The sequence below is a fragment of the Pelobates fuscus genome, chromosome 1 (genome assembly GCF_036172605.1).
Source record: "Pelobates fuscus isolate aPelFus1 chromosome 1, aPelFus1.pri, whole genome shotgun sequence".
Lineage (NCBI taxonomy): Eukaryota > Metazoa > Chordata > Amphibia > Anura > Pelobatidae > Pelobates > Pelobates fuscus.
In genome coordinates this window covers 265,209,346-265,235,394 of record NC_086317.1, presented here as the reverse complement: position 1 = coordinate 265,235,394, position 26,049 = coordinate 265,209,346, and the positions used below count along the sequence as shown (strand labels likewise).

Sequence of the window (26,049 nt, the reverse complement as noted above, 5' to 3'; positions counted from 1 at the left end):
GAGGTGTGCGGTTGATGCGTCCCGGAGTGTTTTTAGTAGGCGTAATAGTTCACTATCTCGTTTGCGTTTCAGGTAGGATGCTCGGCTGACCAATGTCCCTCTCATTACCGCTTTATGAGCTTGCCAGAGGGTTGTAGCGGTAACTTCTTTAGTGTCATTTAAGTCAAAATAATCTTGCAGTTGTCGAGTGAGTGTTTGTACAAAAGTTTGGTCGTTCAGAAGCGTATCGTTGAGGCGCCAAGGTGGCTTGCCCCTATGTTGGTAGGTGTCCTCTAGCGCCAGTAACACGGGCGCGTGGTCTGACCACACTATGTTGCCTATCGAGCAATCCTGAGTTTGTTGAAGCATTGGTCCCGATGCAAGAATGTGGTCTATTCTGGAGTACGTTTTGTGGACGTGGGAGTAAAAAGTGTATTCTCTGGCTGTCGGGTGGAGTGTTCTCCAGAGGTCATAGAGACCATGGGTGTGTAGTAGTTTAGCAAGAGCTTTGTTGTTGCGTTTAAGTGTGGCATGTCTGTCTGAGGCGTCGGAGAGCGTGGAGTCTATGTGTGAGTCCATTGTGAGGTTCAGATCGCCACAGATTAGGATTGGCAGTGAGACCCCCCTCGATTTGGAGGTATGGGTTGCGTGGAGCTGGAAGGGATATTCTTTTGCCGCAAAGGTGGGGATGCGGCCCGTTACGAAATGCGTTTCCTGAATGCAGACTATGTCGGCTTTATCGCGATTCAAATCTTCCAGTAATATGCGCCTCTTGTGAGGGGTATTGAGTCCTTTGACATTGTGCGTGTATATTTTCATGTTGGTGGGCGTTAGAGCGAGGAGGAAGGAGTGTTGAGCGTAATCGAGGTTCGGTGGTGTGGTTGAGCTTGTTGTCGCTGTGGGTTGGGCAGTGGTTGGGGGTGGTTGGGGGGGGGGGTAATAACGGGGAAGCGGAGAGAAGGAAACTAGGACCCTAGAGGTCCGGTGTGTCTGACACACCTGTGGGGATGGGAGCTTGAGCTTCCTAACGTTGGCTGTTTGGGCTCCACTGTGGAGAACGAAAACTTGTGAACAGATCAGCATATAACATAGTAAATAACATGTAACCATTTTAACCTTACATTCCAGGTAATACATAGCATGTGGTACATCTTAGATAATGGTATGTCCTCGTGTTTAAGAGAGGCTACATAAGGGGTGCCTAAGATCATGTGTTGCATTTTCCGCTACGATTTTGCCGGCATTGTGCATAAACCTTGAATCGGTACAAATTAAACATATTTTCAACATTTAACCCCAATTATATGTAGGTGTGTTGCGTCTAGTGCTGGTAAACTAAGTTGAGTGTTACAGTTCAGATCATCACTTTTTTTTTTTTAATTATTATTATTTTTATTTTTTTTGCTCATTTGGGGGGGTATCAGTACCTTGTGATACATTTAACCCCTTAAGGACCAAACCTCTGGAATAAAAGGGAATCATGACATGTCACACATGTCATGTGTCCTTAAGGTGTTAAACAAGTGATAGTTAAACAAGGTGTAGGCAGGTATCTAAACCTTTAGTGTGTGCAGTCGCCAGCATATAATTAAACATGTGTAAACATTGGTTTTGCAGGGTTACTTATCGTATGTGTTCAAGGTAGAGTATCCATCATAGGGAATCGCAGCAGATGTAAGACACACAGTTCGTTCAGTTCTTTAGGGGCCGACGAATCGGCCTGGCAGTAGGTTGTGGATTTTTGTCAGTTAAGGCGGGTATTCCCCATTCCCTGAACGCTTTCAAACCGTCCTCTGGGGAGGTGAAGGATTTCGTTTCTCCGTTGCATGTGAGGATAATCTTTGTAGGGTAGCCCCATCCCATTCCTTGTTCTTGGAGCGTTGCTGTGATTTGGTGGAAGTCTCGCCTTTTTCTGAGCGTAGCCGCGGAGAGGTCCGCCATGATGCGTACCGTGGGGTAGTCCTCGTGCGGGTCCGTCATGCTGCGGTAGGTCTTGAGCACTATTTCCTTTATATGGAAATAGTGTGCCCGGAGGAGGATGTCTCGAGGGGTTGAGTCTGGAAGGTGTCACGAACGCACCCTACTCCAAGAGTGTGCGTGACGTAGTTGTGGTGGTGAAAGGGTTAAAGTACACTATTTGTCTGCACTAGACCGGAAATAATGACAAAATACCCCTTTTTAACACCACCCACACTTAAACATAATAATATAACTATTACTATCTTAACGCTGCCACCACCAAGACAATTTATAAATGGGGTGCCTTGGTCCCCCAGGTAAATCAACAATAAAACCCACCAAATATTACTTAGCACAATATCTATGTAATTACAAAAATACTAACTAGTCTCTTCAGGTAACGTGATTCTTAACCAGACAAAGGCAGAACTTAATAAATGAATGTTTATTATGAGCAAAAATAGTCACCAGTGCATATAACAATATATAATAAACAAATTATTTACACCAACAACAGATACAAACAAAAAGGATAAAATAACAGAAGTCCTAATTACTCACTTAGGTTTTTCAAAGTACAACTTCTGTCCAGGGGGTCTCTGGCAAGGAAGGATGATGGTGACTCACTCAAAATTAGATCTTGGCCCCAAGCAAGTACACACCACCCTTCAGGATTACAGGAGATATACCCTGTGGAATTATCACACCCCACCCAGGGGCGTACCTATAGTGATTCCAAGTGACCACCTCCTTTGTTCCAGAAACAGCAAGCCAAATATAAACTTTTTGGTTTTATCTCCTCTACTGTACCTGCCACAGAAATAATAATTGCCTCTATGAATTTGTTATTGTTTTCCCATTCCACAGACATGTTGCACGCCCCACCTGCGATCCAATAGGACAGACATCACAATTCCTGCCACACGGTTTAAGTTGTGCAACTCATGTTTAGGCTTAATTAAAAGATTGGGCTTGTCCCATTCCAAATATAATAAAAATTAGGCTTTATTATTATTCTGTGGGGTAAATATTAATGTTTTTGTCCTTCCTTTGGGTATGATACTGGAGCAAAGCTAAAATTGCATTTACATTTCAAAGAGTTTTACTCAGCACTTAATGGCACAGGCCAAATGGATGAAGAGACATTCAGACTTTTCCCAAGTGTAGAACCTCACACCTTGCAGAGCCTTGATTACTCCACATCCATATTAGTAAAACCCTTTCAACCTTGCTATGCCATCCACACTTCCCCTTCTGTTATCCAACCTCTGTGGGGGTCCCAGCTTCAAAAGATGTAACCCCTGTTGACCTCAGCAATAGCATCCTTTTGTGCCATTTACTACACAAATGGCATTAAAGGATAATATTTCATAATGTAATACTAAATTATGCACCCTTGCCGTGACAGAAGGTACCTTGGTTTCGGCACTTGGTGCACTCTATCAACCAGGAGCATGTCTGCCGGTATACTTGGGGCGTATGAGTGGAGGAGGCCTCTCACGTAAACTTGAAGGTCATCTGGAAGTACCGTTTCTGGGACTCCCCTCAGCCGCAGGTTATTACGTCTTGCCCTGTCCTCATAGTCTGCCATGCGTGCCTCCATCCCCTCCATTTGTTTCTGTAGGCTGTGCAGATGCTCAGTCGTTTCCTGCTGCTGGGAGGTAAGTTTTTGGCATTTCTGCTCCACATGCGAGGTTCTGGAGGAGAGATCACGTACCTCCTGTTTGATTTGATCAGCTGTGGATTTCCAGGTGGATATTAGTTTGGTCGCCATAGCCTCCATGGCCCTTTCAAAATAATCCTTTGTGAGGCTCTCTGGGGAATGGGGTTCCTCCACAGTATGTTGAGCGCAGTCCGCGATGTTATATTCGGCGCCATCTTGCGCGGAAAGCCGCGTGGTTTCATGTGCCGCCGCTCCTTTCTGGCCGAAAAAGTTTGTTTTGTCCGCTTTCGCGGCGGTCTTCTTTGCCTTGGGTTGGGACATCATATATGCTCAGGTAAGGGTGGTTTGGGGCCGATTTTGTTCCGATATGGTTAATTATTTGGAGCCCATGTGCCGGAGCAGCGATTTACATGTCCATCCTGCTCGCCGGCTAGCCACACCCCCGTAATCTTTATTTTCAAGAAAACTTTTCTAATGATCTATCTCCAGTCACAATATGGGCTGCTTTAAATATGTGATTCGGGGTCATTTTATAAAACTAGCCTCTCAAAATAAAGATATTAGAGAGAAAAATCTTTCCGAACTATATATTATTTGGAAAATTTAACTTGAAGCACTAAAATCAATCCTTCAAAAAAATATGTCAAATCAGATTGGTGACCTTAAAAATACCAGTAATGAAAAAATAATTATGGGAACATCTAAGAAGTTTATATAGATTGAAATCTTTCCAATATTACAAGACCAACAAAGCAGATAAGATGTTAACTAACAATATGAAAAACATCCAAAAAGCTAAATTTGTAAAGTAATTTATAATAATGACACACACTCTTATTCCCTGACAAAATAGCTAAAACTTTTGAAAAATATTATTACTAGTTTATTTATTATTAATCCTAAGGATCCCTTACAAAATGCTGAATCGTATTTTCAAGAGAAGGAATTTAAACAACCAACTACTTCACAACTAGAAAAACTTAATTAACCCTTCACATCGAAATAGATTATAGATAATATTGATTATTCAAAATCTCATAAAGCAACAGGACCTGATGGCCTGACAGCTATGTTTTATAAATCCTTAAAAAAAAGAAATGGCGCCTTACCTACAGATTACCTTTAATGAGTTTGCAAAAAAAGTCTTACAGAAGATCTCTTAAGAGGGAACATAGTCACTATATAAAGCAAGAGAACAATCCTTATGATGCTAAGAGCTACATACCTATTTCTCTTTTAAATGAAGATCTAAAATTGTATGCTGGTATTATGGCACATAGACTTAAATCTGTTATAACTAAATTAATAGATATAGACCAGGTGGGATGTATCCCAGGATGATCATCAACAAGTCACATACGAACATTGTCAAATATCTTTGAGATGGCTAAGCGTAAAAGGGTCCCAATGCTGGTCCTGTCATTGGATGCTGAAAAAGCATTTGACAGCTAGGATTTCCTTTCAAATACCTTAAAAGCTTTTGGCTTTATGGGTAGGTTCCACCAAGCATTATTGCCTCTATATTTGAACTCTACAGGAAAAGTAATAGGCCAGTGCATTTCCTCCAACTCATTTAAATTGAATAATGGTACTAGACAAGGCTGTCCCCTTTTTTCTCTTCTTTATGTTATGACCATTGAGGTATTGGCATCTGAGATAAGAAATGACAACAAAATAGAAGGTTTTAAAGATCAAGTGGAAATTAAAATAAAGTTGTATGCTGACAATGTACTCATTGTGCTGGAAGATCCAGTAAATTCAATTAAGGAACTAACGGAAGTGATACAAAGATAGTCGATTTTCGAATTACAAACTAAACACTTCTAAAACAACTGCACTCTCGTTCTTTTTAACACCTCAGATGAAAGTAGGGATTGTGGATTAGTTTGATTTCCTCAAGGCAAGGGAGCATTTTTCTTCTTTGGGTTAAAATTTTCAGCAAACCCACAGAAATGAATGAAGATTAACTTGCTCCCCCTGTTAAGGGAAATTTATATTAAGTTAAATACCTGGGCAAAAAATAAGTATCATAGTGGGGCAAGATTAATACTATAAAATCATACTTCTTGCCTAAACATATATCTTGAGCTTAATCCCAAGCAAAATTCCTTTAAACTGGATCAACTTCTTATTTACTAAATTTATATGGTAAAAAAAAAAAAATACCTGGAATTAGTGCTAAATTATTGTCAAAGAAAATAGAAGATGGAGGATTAGGGATTCCATTCCTGACAAGGCTGGTTCAGGCTACTCTTAACCCATGCTATAGAAATCTTTCAGGAGCCATCTCAAGAGGAAAGCTGGCACAAACTTGAAGCTAAGAGAATTGGCCCTTTTAAAAATATTTCTTTAATTTTCTGGTTATCTAATCAAGAAATTAGAAAATTTTACTTTTTTGGGGAAAGTTTAGCTTTAAATCATATATTGAAAAATTGGTTTGAAACATGGTGGACACATTTTTTCCGTCTGAAAAAGGTATTAAAACCATTGATGATGTAATTATATGAGGAAAATGTAGAACTTTCAGTGACCTCAAAATAACTTCAGGTTTTATGAACAAAGATGTTTTTGATTATATGAAAGTAAGATCATATATAATGAAAAGACTAAAACTACCTTACGAAGAAACTTTAAATTATTTTGCGCAAATTAATTCAACGGACACTAAAAAAATTATTTCTAAAACCAATCTTCTGCTATTTAAAATAGAAAAGGAAAACTTTCCAACAGCAATATTGAAATGGAGTAAAGATCTGGGTTTGCAAATCTCCCATAAAGAGTGGTGTAGCTCAATCCAGTTTTTAAATAAAAATCTTCATTGTTTGAATCTGAATGAGCTACACTTTAAGATCTTAAACAGATGGTGTTTGGTTCCTAAAAAGATCAATAAAATATTTCCTAATAAATCTTCAGAATGTTGGAGATGTAAGGTAAAGGAGGCAGATGTTTTACATATATGGTACGAGTGTTCGATTATTAAAGAACTATGGCAGGATGTCGAAAGAAAGATAAACAAAATATTAAACAGCATGATATCCCTAAGACCAGATCTGATGCTTCTACATATCAATGTACCCAGTATGGGAAAAAAAGATTTGATCTTATTAATCCACATGTTGACAGCAGCTAAAATAACTATAGCTAGAAATTGGAAAAGTCCATTAAAACCTGACTGGTGTCTAATTAAATATCAATTATGTCATCAATTAAATATGGAAAAATATATTCCGATCCCTAATAATAAAATACTTCGATATACTGTTTTTTGCGATAAATCAGTAAGAACAATTAATATGCTTTAATGAAACACCCTTATAAATCTAAGGGAAGTCTAAGAAAAAGCACAAAGAACCATCCCCTCTCCTCCTAGGTTTAGGTTTGAGATGGGTTGAGTTGGACCACACCACGGAACAATGTGCCTGAGCATATTTTGTATAAGTGTAGCACTATTTTCCTCTATACATCTCTTTATATATGTCCCTATCTGTTACGATAGTATACATTTGCAAACTATCCTGCATTGTTATTGCTGGTTAAAATTTGTATTTTATAATGATCAGGCTCAGGACCGAGCAGGACTGAAACCAACTTCCAAGAAAATGTACTTCAGTTCGACCACTCCAAAATTAGAAAGCAAATTTACTGACCCAGAAAAAAATGGTAAGTGGACAGGGAAGATATTTTTCCTATATAATTCATCATATATCATATAACCTGTAATAAATATAAACCGAAAGGCATATTTCAGATGACTAAAAGGTAGGAAGACAATGGAATAGAGCAGCTGGAAATGCTAGCAGAATGATTGGTTGTATAGAGAGAGGTATTAGCAGTAGAAAGAGAGAAATGCTCATACCATTGTACAGAACACTGGTGAGACCTCACTTGGAGTACAGTATGCAGTACTGGAGATCGTATCTTCAGAAGGATATTGATACTTTAGAAAGAGTTCAGAGAAGGGCTACTAAACTGGTTCATGGATTGCAGGATAAGACTAACAAGGAATGGTTAAAGGATCTTAAGATGTATAGCTTGGAGGAAAGACGAGACAGCGGGGATATGATAGAAACATTTAAATACATAAAGGGAATTAACACAGTAAAGGAGGAGACTATATTTAAAAGAAGAAAAACTACCAAAACAAGAGGACATAGTCTTAAATTAGAGGGGCAAAGGTTTAAAAATAATATCAGGAAGTATTACTTTACTGAGAGGGTAGTGGACACATGGAATAGCCTTCCAGCTGAAGTGGTAGAGATTAACACAGTGAGGGAGTTTAAGCATGCATTGGATAGGCATAAGGCTATCCTAGACTTAAGATAAGGCCAGGGACTAATTAAAAGTATTTCGAAATATTGGGCAGACTAGATGGGCCGAATGGTTCTTATCTGTCGTCATATTCTATGAAACCCACAAGTGAAATTTGTTTGTGTAAATCCCTACCAGTCATAATGATTTGTTATTTTATTTGGACAGAAAGATTTACTCCTTTACTCCATTGGCCATTATTCGTTTTTATTTTTGAAAATATTGTAGTCTACTTTTTTAATGAGTTCACTGAAGAAACAGTAGTTCAGATTTTTTTCAGCGATATTAAACTTGCATTTTTTTTAAATGAAACAAATTACTTTTATTAGCTAATTTATGAAGTAAATTAATCCCGCAAATAGAGAAAAATTCTATAGCTGTGCGGTTCGTTTCATCATAGTTTACTTTTATTAAATGCATGATATTTGTTAATCTAAAATTATCAACTACGATTTTAGCACATTTCTACAAATGTTGTCACATTCAATTGTACCAGTATGACGTAAAGTTTTCATGTTGTTACAGGTGGGTATTGTATCGTACCAGATGATGACTATGTTGAAATGTGTACCCATATGTCAGAGTCGGAAGAAGATCCCATAAAGGATACTCAAAACACTTTAGCACAGGAGAAAGATTCCATTACTGGAGCAAGAAACGTTGTTGGAGAAGTTCTTTCTATGAAGCAATTGGTTGTTTGGCGTGGGATGGCTATGGTTTCGGCTGTGATGACACTGATTATTGGTATAATGGTAAAATTTCTGTGTGGCAGTGGATAAAGAATTGCAAACTAATTTAAATATCATAACACTCAGAATAGGAATACCATTTAATATATACATACACATATTGTCAACATCTGCTGCAGCACTTGACAATAGGAATATAAAATAACAAATGGCAAATAAATTAAGGCGAATCGTAGATAAGCAGAATAAACCAAAAGGGCCCTAGCAGTTTCAAAGGCATTTGCACACGCTGGTTCTATGTGTTGTCAAATGACAACATTTCAGTTTTTGTGCCTAGGCTTTACAAAATATGGAATGCTTTGCTGTTACTACCATAACAGGTAAAATCAAACACAATATTCAGCGCAGTGGAATATATTAATCCTTTATAACTTGTGTAAGAGAGCAGGAGCAGCCTTGCAGATCACATTGTAAATTGAATCTGCTTTTTTTATGCCACAAATAATAGTCATGACAGATATCATATTTTTTTAAAATTATTATTATACAAATATATAAACATACAATTTGTTCTGGAGGAGAGGTTATGCCCACAGGTGACTGTAGTCAGCAGTGCTGCAGATTAAAACTACAGCATGTGTTTGTTTGCAGCAATATTTTCATTGAGATCCCAGAGAGCACCCTCATTCTGTTCACGGGTAGAGAAAGGTGGACATAAGGTGCATCTTTGGTCAATTTGCACAGTGCTAATTTAATGAGTTCTTAATATAATACTGTGACGAGACCAATCTCGCCACATTGCATTGGAGGAGCCTGGTTGCCCGCCTGTTGCCTTTGGATTATGTACCGGCAGTTAAAGGGTTAATTTTACTGTGCAGAAGATTTATTTCTTCCTTTCTGCACAGCCGTTCGGTAGATTCTATCTACCGAACAAACAGCCTTTTTTCAACCTCCCCAGAGCCGTGGGAAGCCGGCCGGCACTGTTAATGGGCCACCCAGAGGCTGGCGTGTGCCCTCCATCTACCTCCCTGAAGCCGCGGTTAACCGCGGCTTAACAAGCGTGTGCCGGCAATTGACCACCAAGTAGCTGCGGTTAACCGCAGCTTAATTGATTGTTACTGGGTGGTCGCGGTTACACCTAGCCGCCACACGATGGCGGTGTTCTGGAGCTTCCCGGGCAGCCAGCGCTTTTCTGCCTGGTTTTCCTACGCCAAACCCGGACACTGTGTCAGTTAAGCACCGCTGAGCCTTCAGCCCCTGGTGCTAATTCGTACTGATTTAACGAATGTATGTAAAATCGGTATTTTATGTTGGAGGAATGTTTTAACCCAGATAGCTATGCCATGGAGCATATTAGTGTAATTAAAGACTTTGGCTCCATGGCGATTAAACTGTATTCATGTGGTCTGAGTGCCATTCACCTAATAATGTGCACTCAGACCTGAGCTATCTGGGGATATGTTACATGTATATATTTACTGTACCATTTGTCCCATTATATATTTTAAAGTGATAGTCTGTCTTTGTGTCCCCACGTGCATAATGGCGATTTGCCTTTGTCCTGGGAGATAATTGAATTACTTCTCAATTATCTCCAGGGCAGAGGAGAGGAAACCAGGATGCATTGTGGGGATGTTTTACTGCTGTATGTCTGTAATTGGTACTTGTCTGTCCGTTGTTACAGTCTTCCATCTGGTCCCCTAGGGGAGTGTCCACCATGTGGGAGACCTGCATAAATACAGGGGCAGGTAACCCTCAATAAACAGACCACTGCTTAACCCTCAACACGGAGCCTTGTCTCGTTCTTGGGGGGATTCACTGTATGCTGATAGAGACTGATTGCCAGGAGTGTAAGCCGCTTGGGAGCTTTTCCTGTTCGTCTGCTAGCAGCTATTCGTGAGGTTCCAGTTCGGGAGTTTGGAGTGCTACCTGATTCCCTTGTATGCAGTTCGGGAGTTTGGTGCATTCACTTATATCCAATTCATGAGTTTTGGTGATTCTACAGTAGCTGTGCCTGTCTTTGAAAAGGGGATTATCGCCTAAACGATTTTAACCCCTTGTCTGCTGAAACGGTCCGTTACAAATACCCTCTTATCTATTACTGCTCCTTCAATAGCCTGAACTACTAAACTGCTGTCTTCGTATAGGGGCTACTCTGATTTAAAAGTGTGCTTTGAGTTATCTTTTCACGTTGTCAAACTGAAATAGAACATATGCAACTTTGCTCATTTCATTTGTTTAGGAATCTCAAATTATCCTATCCTTCCTTTCTCCCACAGTAGAAATGTAAATAGCTCATCCACATGACTGGTGTCACAGACAGTATCATATGATCTTCCCGCAAATCACATGTCTTACTTATTTTAAGATTGCTTCTACTGAATCTTGTCCTTGATAAAATGGTATTAAAAAGAAGCAAACATTATTTCAGTTGCATTTGTCCGAAGTGAATATGCATTTAAAATTTGATCTTTAAACCGCTCACAATTACTTCTGAAATTAACTGACAACTAGACTTGGGCACCGACAAAATTTTCACTTTACTCAAACCAGATTTTGTTTGTTAGTTTTCGGACGAAATTCAGCCAGTATTTATGTTTTCAAAATTTCATTCAGACAAACGAAATTCGAATCCATGGTGCATCTAGGATGGCAGATAATGCCATAAACTGGTGCCAAATTAGAGAGCTGTTTAGTAGAACTACCTCTGGTGCAGCTGCACTTGGACCCACACCCTCATCAAGTGACCCATGCCTGATAGGTATTGCTGAATAGGGGCCCGGTCAGGCTATTAAAGGGCCACTGCACTCAGCCAGGCCACTATTCAGCAATACTCACCAGGCATGGGCCACCTGATTGGCTCCCATTATCAGGCGAGTCCCAGTGCTGCCGCACCACCTGCACCCTCTACAGCCCCTGACCCACCTCTACATCCAGTACAGCCGTGCGACTACCTTCTAATATGATTTAGCGGTGTAAATTATTAGTGCCCACCACAGCAGCGATACTGTCACCAGTGCAGCCAGTGTTGCTGCACTCTGGTCAAAGCACGGAGGGGGCCCATATCTGATGGGTATTGTGGAATAGGGGCCAAGTCAGATGCAGTGGCCCTTTAACAGCATGATCGAGTTCCTTTCACATTACTTCTGCTGGGAGGAAGCAAGTTAACATCACTTCCTCTCAGCTAACAGGAGGAAAGCAAGGAAAGAAAAAGCTCCAGACCCAAGCACATAAAAGGTATGTTAAAAAGAGGGCGGCTAAACATATAACTATTCTGACATATTTATGTATCTATATATGTCAGTGTGTGTATCTGTGTGTCGAGGTGTGTATATGTTGATGTCTGTGTGTGTAAGTGTGTATGTATATCTCTGTAAGTATGTTTGTGGCAGTGTATGTGTGTATATCCATTCATCCCAGCTATCAAACTCCAACACAACATGCAAACACACCACTTCAAATGCAAACATTACATACAAACACACCCCTGTATTAAAATGTCAAAATTATATACAAACACACCCTTTCATTCACATACCAACACTACACACAACTGTATACCTGCATATAAAAGTCAACACTACATACAAACACACCATACATTAAAACGCAAACACTACCCACATGTACACCACTGCATTCCAAAATGCTTGAAAAGTGTTTTACAAAAGCCATAGGGTCTGTTAAAGAGACACTCCAGGCACCCAGACCACTTCTGCCCATTGAAGTGGTCTGGGTGCTAACTCCCATCACCGCTAATCCTGCAAGTGTAATTATTGCAGTTTTTATAAACTGCAATAATTACCTTGCAGGGTTAAGTCCATTGCCGCCCACGCGCATTAGGTCTTCCTCGCCAGCTGTTGTCGTTGGTGGAGGAGCGTGCCCGGAGCCTGACCCAGCGCCGAGGGACATCGGCGCTGGATTCACGTAAGCCACTGATACCCATTCAGCAACATGGGATGGGGGATGGGAGGGAGGGGGCACTGCAGGATCTTGCAGTGCCAGGAAAAAGGATTTGTTTTCCTGGCACTGGAGAGTCCCTCTTTAAGCATGGTGCAGGGAACCTAGTCTCACAAAATCAACAGTGCCAAGGAACAAAAATAGATCCAGCACACTTCTTCTTAAAATGTTTAAACTTCCATGTTTATTGGGTCATACGGAAGGTGAGTTTTGAACATTTAATCCGTGACAATGCTCTGATTGGTTTAAGCTCAAGGTACAGCTACTCTTCTTCTGCACCCAGTGGCAGTACAGACCATAGATTGCTGGGCTCCCTTCCCTTGCATTAGAGGTAGCAGACTGAGTGGAGGGGGCCCACACACCTGGTGGCACACTGGCCAAGCTGCCAGGCCCCTCCTAGTGTCAGTTCGTTAGTCTGTGACCAAGTGCTTGATTTGATGGGTCGGTCTGTTCACTGGAACGCAAAACTCTTATATTGCACTATCAATTATTTAACTCAAGGGGTGCAGAGATTTGCACCTGGAAGAGTACTTATTTTCTGTACCTTGATGCTGAGGTACAAATATTTTTTAACAATCATTGTTTTATTTTGTGAAATCAATATAGACTTTAAACATTGAACCAGTATCCTTGACTTTAGTATGATATATTTGTCTATAGCAACACAAAAGTGATAACTAGAAGATGCTCTAATACAAAAAGAGTGGAGAAAACTATGTAAAGCTACAAAAATTACTTGTTCCTCCTTCCACCAGACAAAACCACATAGAAGTACACAAAAAGGAGGTCTACATCTGAATTAATACTTATCAAAACCTGTGTACAGAATTTGAAAATAGAAAAATAAAAGGCATACATGTAAAAGAAAAAATATATATATATAGTTTCCATTTAAATCAGTATAATTTTGAAACAAAGCATTTCAGGAGCCTAATGCATAATAGGCTCGTGATGTTCAGGGAGGGTAAAGAGATCCAATAAACTGAAAGGTTTACATTATTTTTTATGTGATTGCCATGCTACAGTTTAAGCATCTCAGCACAGCATATTTACCCAACTATTGCATGATCCTAAAGAAACTAACACTGCATTAAAGAGATGCCAGAATTGTACACCCTCTGGCATATGTTATATTTATGGAGTGCATAAAAGGTGCAAACAAAGTCAAATGACTGAATGTAAAGATATGTTCCACATTTCTGTACACTGTAAATCTACATTAACAGAATACAACGTCTGTCTAGCCTAATTTGCCTTGCTAAAGTCCCTGCTTTGTTTTCTGTTGTTATCCTTTCCAAGTTGGTTAAGTCTGCCATGTTTGGAAATGTGTGTATTATGTAGAGCAGAGCTTTCCAAACTGTGTGTTGTGAGATGTTAGTGTGTTGACTGCAGTGTTTAGGTGTGCTGCGCGAATGACGCACTGATTAGTATGGTGCAACAGTCGGATCACGGTGTACATAAACAGATATGATGCAAAGAGAATGCACTGCACAGCGCTCCACCCCTGCTGGTCACTTCATGTAGCGTGGCCGAGTAGGTGGACTGTGGTAAAGGAACTTCTGTATCCTCTACCTGGTCTGACAGGAAGTGCTTACTGAGAGAAACAAACTGTTTCTGTTGGACTGGGTACAGGAAATAGAGGCTCCTATGCCGCAGACTGCATGCTCGGCCACACTACGTGGAGAGAGGCGAGGCTATGCAGGTAGGCGGAAGGAGGACAAAAGAAGGGCACAGGAGAAGACGGGGAAATATTAAGGTCATAGGAAGGAAGGAGGGGAAAAACAAGGGCACAGACAAGGAGGTGTACAAAAGAAGGGCACAGGAGGTGAAAGGGACAAAGGAAGGGCTCAGGAGGAGGTGTCACAAAGACACATAGAGGGGCTGGAGACACAAAGAAACACAGTGAGTGGCATATGGGGTACAAAGAGATACGCAGAAGGGCTAGGGGTAAGAGACACACACAGGGGAAAGGGAAAAAGAGGCATACAGATGTGAAGGGGGAAAAGAGACACATAAAGGGGTTGGAGGAGAAGCAGATGCACAAAGGGGCCTAGGGAAGAAAGAAGACTGCCAGCCAGCCTCACCAGTCTGCCAGCCACAGCCAGTCTGCATGCCAAGCAGCCACAGCAACCTACCAGCTTGCCAGCCGCAGCCAGCGGCCACAGCTGCCATCCAGCCACAGCAGTCAGTCAGCCAGCAACAGTAATTTTTTATTTTTTTGTAATTCTTTATTTTTATTGTGCAAAGATTGACATACAGATTTGAAATGCCATGACGGCAGTAATAATCATTCTAGGAAAATACCGTGTGTGGCATAGCGTGGTGGGAGGCCTGTGGCAGGGTATGGCACTGTGTTTGCAGCTACCCGATGCCTCTCAGTATTCCCACATACAGTTCATGCTTGTCTGACCCCCGATCTACTAAGCCTTCGGCTTGACAAGAGTGGGTCCAGCATAATTAGGATGAGTCCATCATATCGCTTGGTAATAGGAGTGAGTGTGTATATTCCCCTGCTGCTGCCCATTCCTCCACAGGAGCTAGCTGGAGCACAGGAGTGTCTGTCTGGGCGGCAGGGTTGCGTGGTGAGGGGTCGGGAAGCAGACTCCGACTGTTCGTCGCCGCTAGATCTGGGATTCCCGCACGTTTGAAGGTCGGTAAGCTTAGGTGCGTTTGTGTTGGGGAACCCCTCTGCCTCACCTCCGTCCGTGCTTCCCCGATAGTTTCAGTCAGATGAGCCTTCATGGTTCCTGGCTTTGCCGCCATTTCGGTTTTGCCCGCCAATACCCGCCATTTGGAAATGGAGGGTCTTCCTCGCTGCAGGCGCCTGGGTGTTGTGGGAACTGTCTCCTGGGACCGGGATGACCCCCCCACCTGTCCAAAGGGGGGGGGGATACGGGGCCCTTACCATGTAGGCACCTTATCTTTTTTGTCATTGGCTGCAGTCTTGCACAACTTTGACATAGAAGATGGTGGTTCCACAAACTTGGTGTCCGAGCCCGTCTCCATAAGACCACTACACTCAGGGCCCGAGCCTGTCTCCATCAAACCACAACACTTGGTGCCTGAGCATGTCTCCACAGCACCACTACACTCAGTGCCTGTCACCACAACACCACTACACTCAATGCCCGAGTATGTCTCCACAACACCACTGCACTCTGTGCCTGAGCCTGTCTCCAGAACACAACTACACTCGGTGCCTGAGCATATCAAAACCATCTATGAAAATTAACACTTAAAAACCTGAAATTGCCACGTCTCTTTTACAGCACTGTAACTTCACAAAATAGCGTCTATGTCATACATTGGGCATATTGTTTTACTCAGAAGAGGTAACGGAGCATAATTTGATCTCATGACACTTGCACATATCAAATGTACAATATACCCAGCAAAAATGCAACATGTATGTTAAAATTAAAATGAAAAAAATCCTCACCAGAAAATTTGACATAAATTGGTAAAAAAAAATGCCCACAAGTTAAGGTACCATATATGTCATATAAGATACCCTGGAGTGTCTGCTTTCTCAAGTGGAAGGCCTTTGTGGGATTATTTGATCAGTCAAACTGCTACAATGCAACACAATCACACATAGGACCATCAAATCCATCCATGAAAATTCTAACTATAGAAATTGAAATAGCCAGGTCATCACAGAATAGTGGCAAAGGCATACAATAGGGGTATCATTGTACTCAGCACATGTAGCTGAACACAATATGGTTTTGTACAGAAATAGCACACACACAGCTTCATGAAACACACATTAAAAAAAACTTGTTATATGTGTGTGTCAAAAAACAAAAAAGACACAATTTTACTACAATATTTAGAAGAGATTAGCAGTGAAATGGCTGTGTAAAAACTTTAAAAATAACTTTACTTAAACAGCCTGTGATTTTTACTTTATATAAATATATGTTTTTATTTGGCAATTTTGTCTTCTGTGATGGCTATTAAACTTACAAGACAAACATAACAACTTCTAAAATACTGTTACATTGAAATTCTGTTTAAGTTCTTGTATTTTGTGACCTGCAACTTTAAAAATAAACCAAGTTCCTACACATATTATGTATTCTATAAATCATGACACATAAATTACTTTATTTTGAATTACTTTTCCTAAGATGGACATTATTGCACATATTATTGCCAAACTTTGCTTTTTTTTTTTTTTTTATAATAAATGAGAATTTATATATGTGTATGTCACGTCAATATAAAGTCCATTTTGTCTGTAGCGGGATCTGGGGAACTCGGCTGGTTATCCCCTAATGATAGGTCAGACCTATTTCCCCAGTACCCTAGTACAGTTCCAGGATACCATGTTTGACAATGTTTATTTGGGCACACAGCTTTTTATGCACAGACCTCATGCAGGAGGGGGCTGTTGAACAGATAACCATCTCCTGCTCTGGGAGATAGTAACAGGACACAGGGACAGGCATGAGTACACATTACATACAGGGCGGTGACTTTGGGGCTCGGCGCCCTGGGATGGGAAGCGGGTATAGGGCTACAGTTTATACAGATGAATAGGCCCACGTTCCCCTAGGATCCCTGCAAAAAGCGGGGCGATCGGATGTACTGAGTCATAGATATCAGCGTCAAAAGTCTGGGCTCAAGGCTCTTTACATCCCCGAAATTAGTTCCTGCTTGGTTTAGTCCGGCGAATTCAAACTTTGCGCCTAAACCAAGCAACAACCAATCAGCTGGAAGGGCGTAAACCAAATCGCACCAATCAGCATTCGGGGGAGGCAGGAGTTTCGCCACCCAATTCGAAGAAAGGTCGCAAAACTCGGCTGCACCAATCGGTGCTCGTGGAGGGGGAGGAGAGGGGTTTCACGTCCCAATCAGAAGATTGGCATAGTTGTGGCACAGTTGTGTTTGCTGTAGTTCTACCCACCAACTGTAAATAAAAAATAAAAAAAACAGAGCAGAAAAGGTAGTATTGGGCTGGGAGTTTGTGGGGAAGAGCCCCGTTGACGTCGCAAAAACGCCATCTGTTGGACCTGTAGATTGGGTCTCCACTGCCCTTGGTCTCTGCAGTGGACATATATTCTTCTCCATAGAGAAGTATTAGTATCTGCTGGGTATATCCTGTTGTGCCTGTTTGTGATATATTTCATGTATTCATTTGATATTTTTAAATCTTTTGTATGAATATTTCACAAGATAACAGTGTATGTAACCAACAAATGTATCTTTTCTACTGGTTTGAACCATTAGATTGTTGAAAGAAATCATTGATTACAGCTAAGGACATTTAACAGAGGGGCCAGTCAGCAGACACTGAGTTGATTTAAACACTTTCTTTTTTTTATCTCTGTAAATAGCCACGGTTAAGCATGATCTCTGAAACATGTGATATTTGCAGTGACAGTGAAGGCTCTGGTTTTCTGTATTTTTTATAAGAAGATTTACAGTGTTACAGTAACACTACAATCAATATAACCAGTTATGGTACCAGTAGTGCCCTGGAGCACTCTCATTGTAAAAGGTCAATCCTTTTGAATCGTTGAATTGCTTGCCTCGTGTTTGCCAGACATGGCTCTGCAACTAATGCTGGACGTCCCTAAGCAGTGCCGTACAGAGCTTAGACCATGGATGAGAATGTCAGCTGATTGCTCTCAGACAATAAACTAAGGCTTAGCCCAAGACGGCTAAGGAATTTCTGTCTATCTAGCATTAGTAGTGGAGGTGAGTAACAAATTAGGGAGTTATGAAATAAACAGTCAAAAGATCAAAACTAAGAAAAGTTATTTTCTTAAAGGACCACTATAGGCACCCAGACCACTTCAGCTTAATGAAGTGGTCTGGGTGCCAGGTCCAGCTAGGGTTAACCCATTTTTTTTATAAACATAGCAGTTTCAGAGAAACTGCTATGTTTATAAATGGGTTAATCCAGCCCTCAAAGCCGCTAGAGGCGCTTGCGTGATTCTCACTGTGAAAATCACAGTGAGAGCACGCAAGCGTCCATAGGAAAGCATGGATAATGCTTTCCTATGAGACCGGCTGAATGCGCGCGCAGCTCTTGCCGCACGTGCGCATTCAGCCGCATGGGAGGAGAGGAGGAGGATCGGAGGAGGAGAGCTCCCCACCCGGCGCTGGAGAAAGGTAAGTTTTAACCCCTTTCCTCTCCCCAGAGCCCGGCGGGAGGGGGTCCCTGAGGGTGGAGGCACCCTCAGGGCACTATAGTGCCAGGAAAACGAGTATGTTTTCCCGGCACTATAGTGGTCCTTTAATGTTGATCTTTCAGCTGCTTGTCATAGATCTCCCTTATCTGCTATCCTTACATGAGATTGCCATTAGGAAAAGTAAAAAGTTAGGGAACTATTTACTATGCTACTGAACGTGAAAAAGTAAAAAAAAAAAAAGTACTTTAATTAATGTTTTTTCAGCAGTTTAGAAGATAACTCTCTACTGTAAATAGGTAATATTTAATATCCTTATGCAGGATATTAGTTAGCCAAATTACGAGACAATTTAGCAAAGAGCTCCCTTATTTGATCATTGTTATCCTAATGGCAAGTAAGGATAGCACATTAATTAGGGAATAATAGATGGTCAAGTTTATAAAATTATTGAAATTTTGGAATGAAATTAGATTCTTCCAAATTAATATTTTTCAAGTTTCAAACTAACCAAAATTGGAAAGTTAATGAACCAAACTTAAACATTTTTCCACACACACGTATTTATACGTATTACCTATAACTGGACACAAGGAATAGGCATCATCAATATTTAGCACCTTTCTATTTATCATGTTTTAGATAACATTGCCTCCCAGTGTTGTTTCCAGGATTCATATTTAGGGGAAGGCACACGGAGGGACAGGGTCAAACCTAAGGGGGCAGTTCTAAAATGTGTATGCATGTGCAGGGCCAATCCTGGGCGGGTGCACCGTGCCCAGGTGCCAGGAGGTGGGGGGCGCAGTGCGGAGCAGGCCGATGGGCTGTCACAGGGAGCCCAGCAGGTGGCCAGCTGGTCACCTAAGGGTGCCCCCGAAGCAGCGTTTTTTTAGCAATGCAGGGTCGGCACCTTCTTATCCAAGAGGGCAGGTGCCTACTCTGCAGCAATATGCCGGGCCATGCCATAGACACCAGAAGTACTACATTAAGCTGTAATGGTTCTTGGGACCAGGGATGAAGAAGGATGCAGGCGGCGGTGAGGGAGCACTCTGTGGTAATGCCAGGAGCCGGAATATGACGTCATTCCGGCACTGCATCACTAAACAGTGCCAGGAAGGAGAGAGGAGCAGGAAGATCATGAAAGCCACTTGACCCCGGGGAGAGGACCCAGACGACTCCTAAAGGTAGGAGCAACAATTAATACAAGTGTGTACACTAAGTGTGTGTCTGTCAGTGAGAGTGTGTGTGTCTGTCAGTGAGTGTGTATATATACAGTTATGCTCAAAAGCTTGCATACCCTGGCAGTAATTGTGAAATTTTGGCATTGATTTTGAAAATATGACTAATCATGCAAAAAAAATATTTTATTTAAGGATAGTGATCATATGAAGCCATTTATTATCACGTAGTTGTTTGGCTCCTTTGTAAATCATAATAACAAAAATCACCCAAATGGACCTAATCAAAAGTTTACATACCATTGAATTTTTGGCACACAGGTTAAAATAGCAATTAAAGGCTAATTTACCACACCTGCGGCTTTTTAAATTGCAATTAGTGTCTAAATAGTCAATAAGTTTGTTAGCTCTCATGTGGATGCACTGAGCAGGCTAGATACTGAGCCATGGGGAACAGAAAATCATTTTTGAAAGACCTGTGTAACAAGGTAATGGAACTTTTTACAGATGGAAAAGGAATAAAAAGATATCCAAAGCCTTGAAAATGTTGGTCAGTACTGTTCAATAACTTATTAACAAGTGGAAAATTCAGGGATCTCTTAAAACCAGGCAAAGGTCAGGTAGACCAAGAAAGATTTCAGCCACAACTGAGAGAAGAATTATTTGGGATACAAAGAAAAATCCACAGGTAACCTAAATACAGGCTGCTCTGGAAAAAGACAGTGTGGTTGTTTCAAGGAGCACAATACAACAATACTTGAAGAAAAATTAGCTGCATGTGTGAGTTGCAAGAAATTGCTGCAGCTAACCCCACCTCCATATTGGAGATCCACAATCTTGAGGATCTCAGTCAATCCAATGCTCTGCTATAGGAAAGCATTGAAAAAGTGCACCAATCAGAATCTCCTCATTATATTTGGTTCATTGTATTTGAGTCAATGAATCTCTTTCCTTGCAGAGTGTGGAGACACTGAACATGGGTGCTGCATGCAGGGCAGAACTGACATAGGAAGCACCTCTAGTGGTCATCTGAGTGACTATCACTAGAGGTTTTCCTAGGCAGCAATGTAAACACTGTATTTTGTCTGAAAAGGCAGTGTTTACATTGAAAACCCTGCAGGGACATGCTATAGATACCACAAGTACTGCATTAAGCTGTAATGGTTTTAGTGTCCCTTTTAAATTTGAAACTTACTTTGAATTCACTTTGATCCCGAAGATTATTTTTCCAGAGTTCACATATAGCCATAGAATAGAATAGAGTGACATTGCATGAATATGTATCCTCACTTGACTGAACTGGCACTTTAAATTGTTTGCATTTCTGGCTGCACAGTGGTGCTGTACATGAAAACTTGATGCAACACAGGCACTTTATTTTTCAGCACTTTTATCACTTTAACACATAATGTTTATAGTCTAATACTTGGCACTTTTCTTAAATTAGTTTTATTACACTGGCCTTTATGGCCCTTTTCTTTTTTTGATAGTTGAATAATGTGTATTTTTTGCACAGTATTTTCATGATCCAATTTCTATGTGTTCTAATTTAAATTTCTTCTAAATGTAATAAGATTAGGTTATTTAGGATGATCTTTTATTATTCTGTACACTGATTATTTCAACAATACATGTGAGAGTTTTGCAAATTATTGTCACATATGTTTTAACTTTGATTATCACGTTACTCATTATTGTTATTTGGGATGGTATTTCTATGGGTGTTTATCAAGTCTAACTAAACCAGTTTAACCCCTTAAGGACACATGACATGTCTGACACGTCATGATTCCCTTTTATTCCAGAAGTTTGGTCCTTAAGGGGTTAAAGGCTCAGAGAGGAGCCAAAACATTGTCTCTAGAGTTGAGCGGACACCTGGATGTTCGGGTCTGGGTGGGTTCGTCCGAACTTGACCCCGAACTTGACCACAAACCCCATTGAAGTCAATGGGGACCCGAACTTTTGGCCACAAAAAATGCCTCTAAAAAAGTCCTGGAAAGGGCTAGAGGGCTGCAAAAGGAAGTAAAATGGGGGTAAGAGTAGGACAAGTACCCTGCAATCAAATGATAGGGAAATCACTTAAAATAACATAAAATTAAAAATACAGCTGAGCCATAAAATAGCACTAGATGGAATCTTTGATTTTAGCTTTGGAAGAACATAAATCAAAATCTAAAGCATGGCTGCCAGGAGGATCAACATAATTATCCATTTGATAGAGGGTTGGAGTGCAAGGTATTCTCTTTCATTGTTCAAACTGAGCTCAACTCCTGATGCATGGAGAAAAGGCCTTCACAAGCCTCTGCTATTGTGTACATAGTTTATACTAAGTGACCCATAGGTTGAGGAGGCGGTGACCGTGGCGGTGTAGGTGGAAGCGCCGGTGGAGGAGGAGGAGGTAGCCAACACTGTTTATATATATTTTTATTTTTTATTTTAATTGAGGTAGCCCCCAAAATATTGGGACATATAAAAAAAGAAAACTGTTCCGCAGAGCGACTGACCCGTGCGTGCTGCATCTGAAACTCCACTATCTCCTGCTGCTGCTCGCACAGTCTCATGAGGCGGTGAGCAAGAAGGCCGAAGTTACGCTGCAGCGCAGACAGGCGAGCAGCAGCTGTGATATATCTGGGTATACACCGTGGCATCACAAGGGCCACCCAGAATTGTCTCAACTCCCATCAAGCCAAGTTCCTGGAGGAGATGACCCAGCTCGTCATCCTAGAGCACTTTTTTTTGTGCTCCCCAACGAGAAGGTGACGACGCATTCGTATGTCAATCCATATCAACTTTCGATGCCATTGACAGCACCTACCATGTTGACCACAGGTAACGGGGAATCAGGGTTCGATTCCGTACAGGGACCCTGACAAACGGCTACCACATGCAAGGAAGGCAGCAGGCGCACAAATGCCCCACTCCCAACGTGGGAAGGTAGTGACGACAAATAACAATACAGGACTCTTTAGAGGCCCTATAATTGTAATGAGTCCACTTAAAATCCATTAACTCTGATCAATTGGAGGAAAGTCTGGTGCAGAGCCACTGACCTGTGCGTGCTGCAGCTGAAACTCCACTATCACCTGCTGCTGCTCAAACAGTCTCTCCAGTATGTGCAAGGTGGACGTCGCATATGAGGCAGTGAGTGGGAAGGCCAAAGTTACGCTGCAGCGCAGACAGGCGAGCAGCAGCAGAGTGAGAACACAGAAAGCGAGCACAGCCGCTACAGTGAATGTCTCATCATTTTCCAAGTTGCGAATCAGTCTGGTGATGGCTTCTGGTATCCAGTACTCTTTTTATTGAAGCTGCATCAGGGTCCTGGTATGTGGCCGCACAAACACTGGTGCTCAACACCAGGGGGCGTGCGCTTACCCTGCACCAGACCCTGTAATCCATTCCACATTGTGACTCCTAACTTCTGCATCAGGCATACTGGGTCCCGGTCGTCCGACCACCACCCAGACAGTATATGAGTCCCGGTCAGCGGACTGCGAAACTGCTAGATGGTTTAATCTGTTATGGTTCTTTTTATCGCTTCAACTGTTACTTGGATAACTGTGGGAATTCTAAAGATAATACATGCCGACGAACGCTAGGGGACGGCCGCTCCACTTTTGCACCCTGCTCCCTCTTATGCTGTGCTGGTGCCTCTGTGCGACCAGCGCCTCTTCCTCCAAACTGCACACGTCACTCGCATGACCTTGATTCCATGTGGGGTCTAGGACCTCATCATCCTCCACATCATCTTCCACCCACTCCTCAACCCTGCCCTCCTTGCCGGTATGCACACTGCAGAAAGCCACAGCAGTTGGCACCTGTGTTTTTCCAGCATGTAAAGTCTGCAAAGGACATATGGAAATTCTTTTAGAATTGTATCCAGGCAACAGTTTTCCCTATAAACTGACCTCTCAGTTTGACTTGTGAGGGTATTGCCCCAGAATTACAATATTGTTTAAGTACCTCTTAGCTATTGATAACTGGTTTAAATATAGCAGCTTGTTATCTGGTAGTTTCTAGTGTAGAAAATATCAATCTGTTTTCTATCACTTAGATCTGTGTAACAAGTGTTGTAGGTGTGAAACAATATTACAAGTGACCGATGTAGTAAATTTGAATCAAAGTTACGCTGTGATTTGACTCTCAGATATGAAGAGCAGGCCCCAGAATGTACTATTTAGCAGATTAGCACCCAGAAAATAAGAATGTTTACAACTGCGCTGTAAGCGCACTATTAGACGCTTCGATTTGACTCTCAGATATGAAGAGCAGGCTCCAAAATGTACTATTTAGCAGATTAGCAGCAAAACAATTAGAATGTTTACAAGTGCGCTGTAAGCGCACTATTAGACGCTTCAATTTGACTCTCAGATATAAAGTACACGCCCCAAAATGTACTATTTAGCAGATTAGCACCCAGAAAATTAGAATTTTTACAAGTGCGCTGTAAGCCATTCAAGACCATTCAAACCTGTCCCAATTTGGGGTAGGAATTATTGAAAGGCCTTTATTTAGTAAGGCAAGGTAATGGGCATTTAATTCAAAGTTGGATAAGTTTATTACTCTGTTGATTGGTGGATTTAATATTTCTGATTGCTTTTGTATGCCCATTTGTCGCAGTTCTGAAGTTTCACTCTGTGCTGTTTTGGTACATCTTGGTCTAAAAAAGTTGAAGAGGAGGGGGGATTTTGGGATGTAAGGTTGTTGTTAGTTGTCAGTAATTTCTCCTGTTGTTGGAATGTCTAAAAGGAAGACATTTTTATCAGTGTTTCATAAGATGCTCTTATTAGTCGGTGATTGAGGAGATCTGTTGCGGGACAGTGTTCTTTTTTTTTTATATCCTTTATTTTTATTGTGCATGGTGTTTGCAGAGCATATCAATGACGCCACAACAGCGTAAACATTTATCATTGCGGTATGAACAGTGGCATTGAAAATGGTGCACATTTTATAGTAAATGAATCTTAAACTATTAAACATATCATTTGTTTTACGGATTAAACTGAACAATATACAGGTGGGTAAGGGAATTTCTAGCATCATAAGTTTGAGCTCTAGACATTTTCATAGTACTTTACATCGAGAGCGTAATACTAGTTTAGATATAGTATGTAAGTTCACGGTCAGACCCGTTGCTTTTAGTAAGATGGGCTTCTGCCTTGTTAAGAGCAGCGCAGGGTGCGCAGCGAGTGTAGCGTAATGGGATACGAACATACAACATGTTTGAGGGGTGACAGTGTGTGGGAGAAGGGTGACAGTGTGTGTGGAGGGGTGACAGTGTGTTTGGGAGGAGGATGGCAGTGTGTGTGGGGGGCTGCCAGTGTGTGCGTGGGTAGACAGTGTGTGGGGGTTGTAGCGTATGCGGGATCGATGGCAGTGTGTGGGTGGTAGGGTGGCAGTCTGTTTGAGGGGTGCATTGTGTGTGATTGTTGATAGATATTGTGGGAGGGAGGAGAGACAATATATTATATATATTTTTTTGTTTGTTACAAAATATACTGTATATCCTTTCTTACCTTTGCCATTGGAATGGGGGATATTACCAGCAAGCACTGGTGGTCCAGTGGGGAATTCATGGTGGTCCGGTGGTGAGTGAACTCTAGCCAGTAGCTCCTCACTTTTAACCGCGGCAATGCTCCAACCTCATGAGAGGAGAATCCAGCAGAGTTGCAAGATAAAGCTCCTGGGTCTCCTCTCTCCCTTCATATGCAGCCTGCTAGATAGAGATAGAAGCTCCGCCGATCATAAAGCCTCCAGACCCGGCTATACGGAGCCCAGACAAAGCACCTGTTACCACAGAGGTACTTAAATCCCTCCTAGCGGACCTTCAGAAGACCATATTGTCAGACCTAGCGACGATCCGCACGGACATCAAAGGCCTATCAAGCAGGCTAGGAGTGCAGGAAACCACTGCGGGAGAACACACAACACAAATCGCCTCCCTGCAGCAGGCAATAATGGGCCTGCAAAAGCAAAACGATTCCCACAACCGCCGCTTTGCAGAACTGGAGGACCTAAGGCGCAAAAAGAATATAAAAATACGTGGAATAAGCGAAGACATGCCAGCAGCGGAACTACCGCACTTTCTTAGGCGCCTACTGGCAGCGCTCCTGACACCAAGACAGAGCAAGACAATGGAGCTGGAGGGCATATTCTGCATTCCCAAGCCACCCAAG

The 26,049-nt window shown here is 41.7% G+C and overlaps 1 protein-coding gene across 1 annotated transcript in view; it reads left to right on the top strand.

The window, feature by feature from the left end:
• The window catches only part of LOC134612698 (multidrug and toxin extrusion protein 2-like), an 84,921-nt gene extending 76,218 nt beyond the window's left edge, over positions 1-8,703 (top strand). Inside the window, exons 16-17 of the mRNA XM_063457126.1 lie at positions 7,162-7,261; positions 8,435-8,703. Coding sequence (XP_063313196.1) covers positions 7,162-7,261; positions 8,435-8,688 — 354 coding nt within the window. The 3' untranslated portion in view covers positions 8,689-8,703. The remainder of the gene's footprint in view (positions 1-7,161; positions 7,262-8,434) is intronic.
• Positions 8,704-26,049: the final 17,346 nt, after the last annotated feature.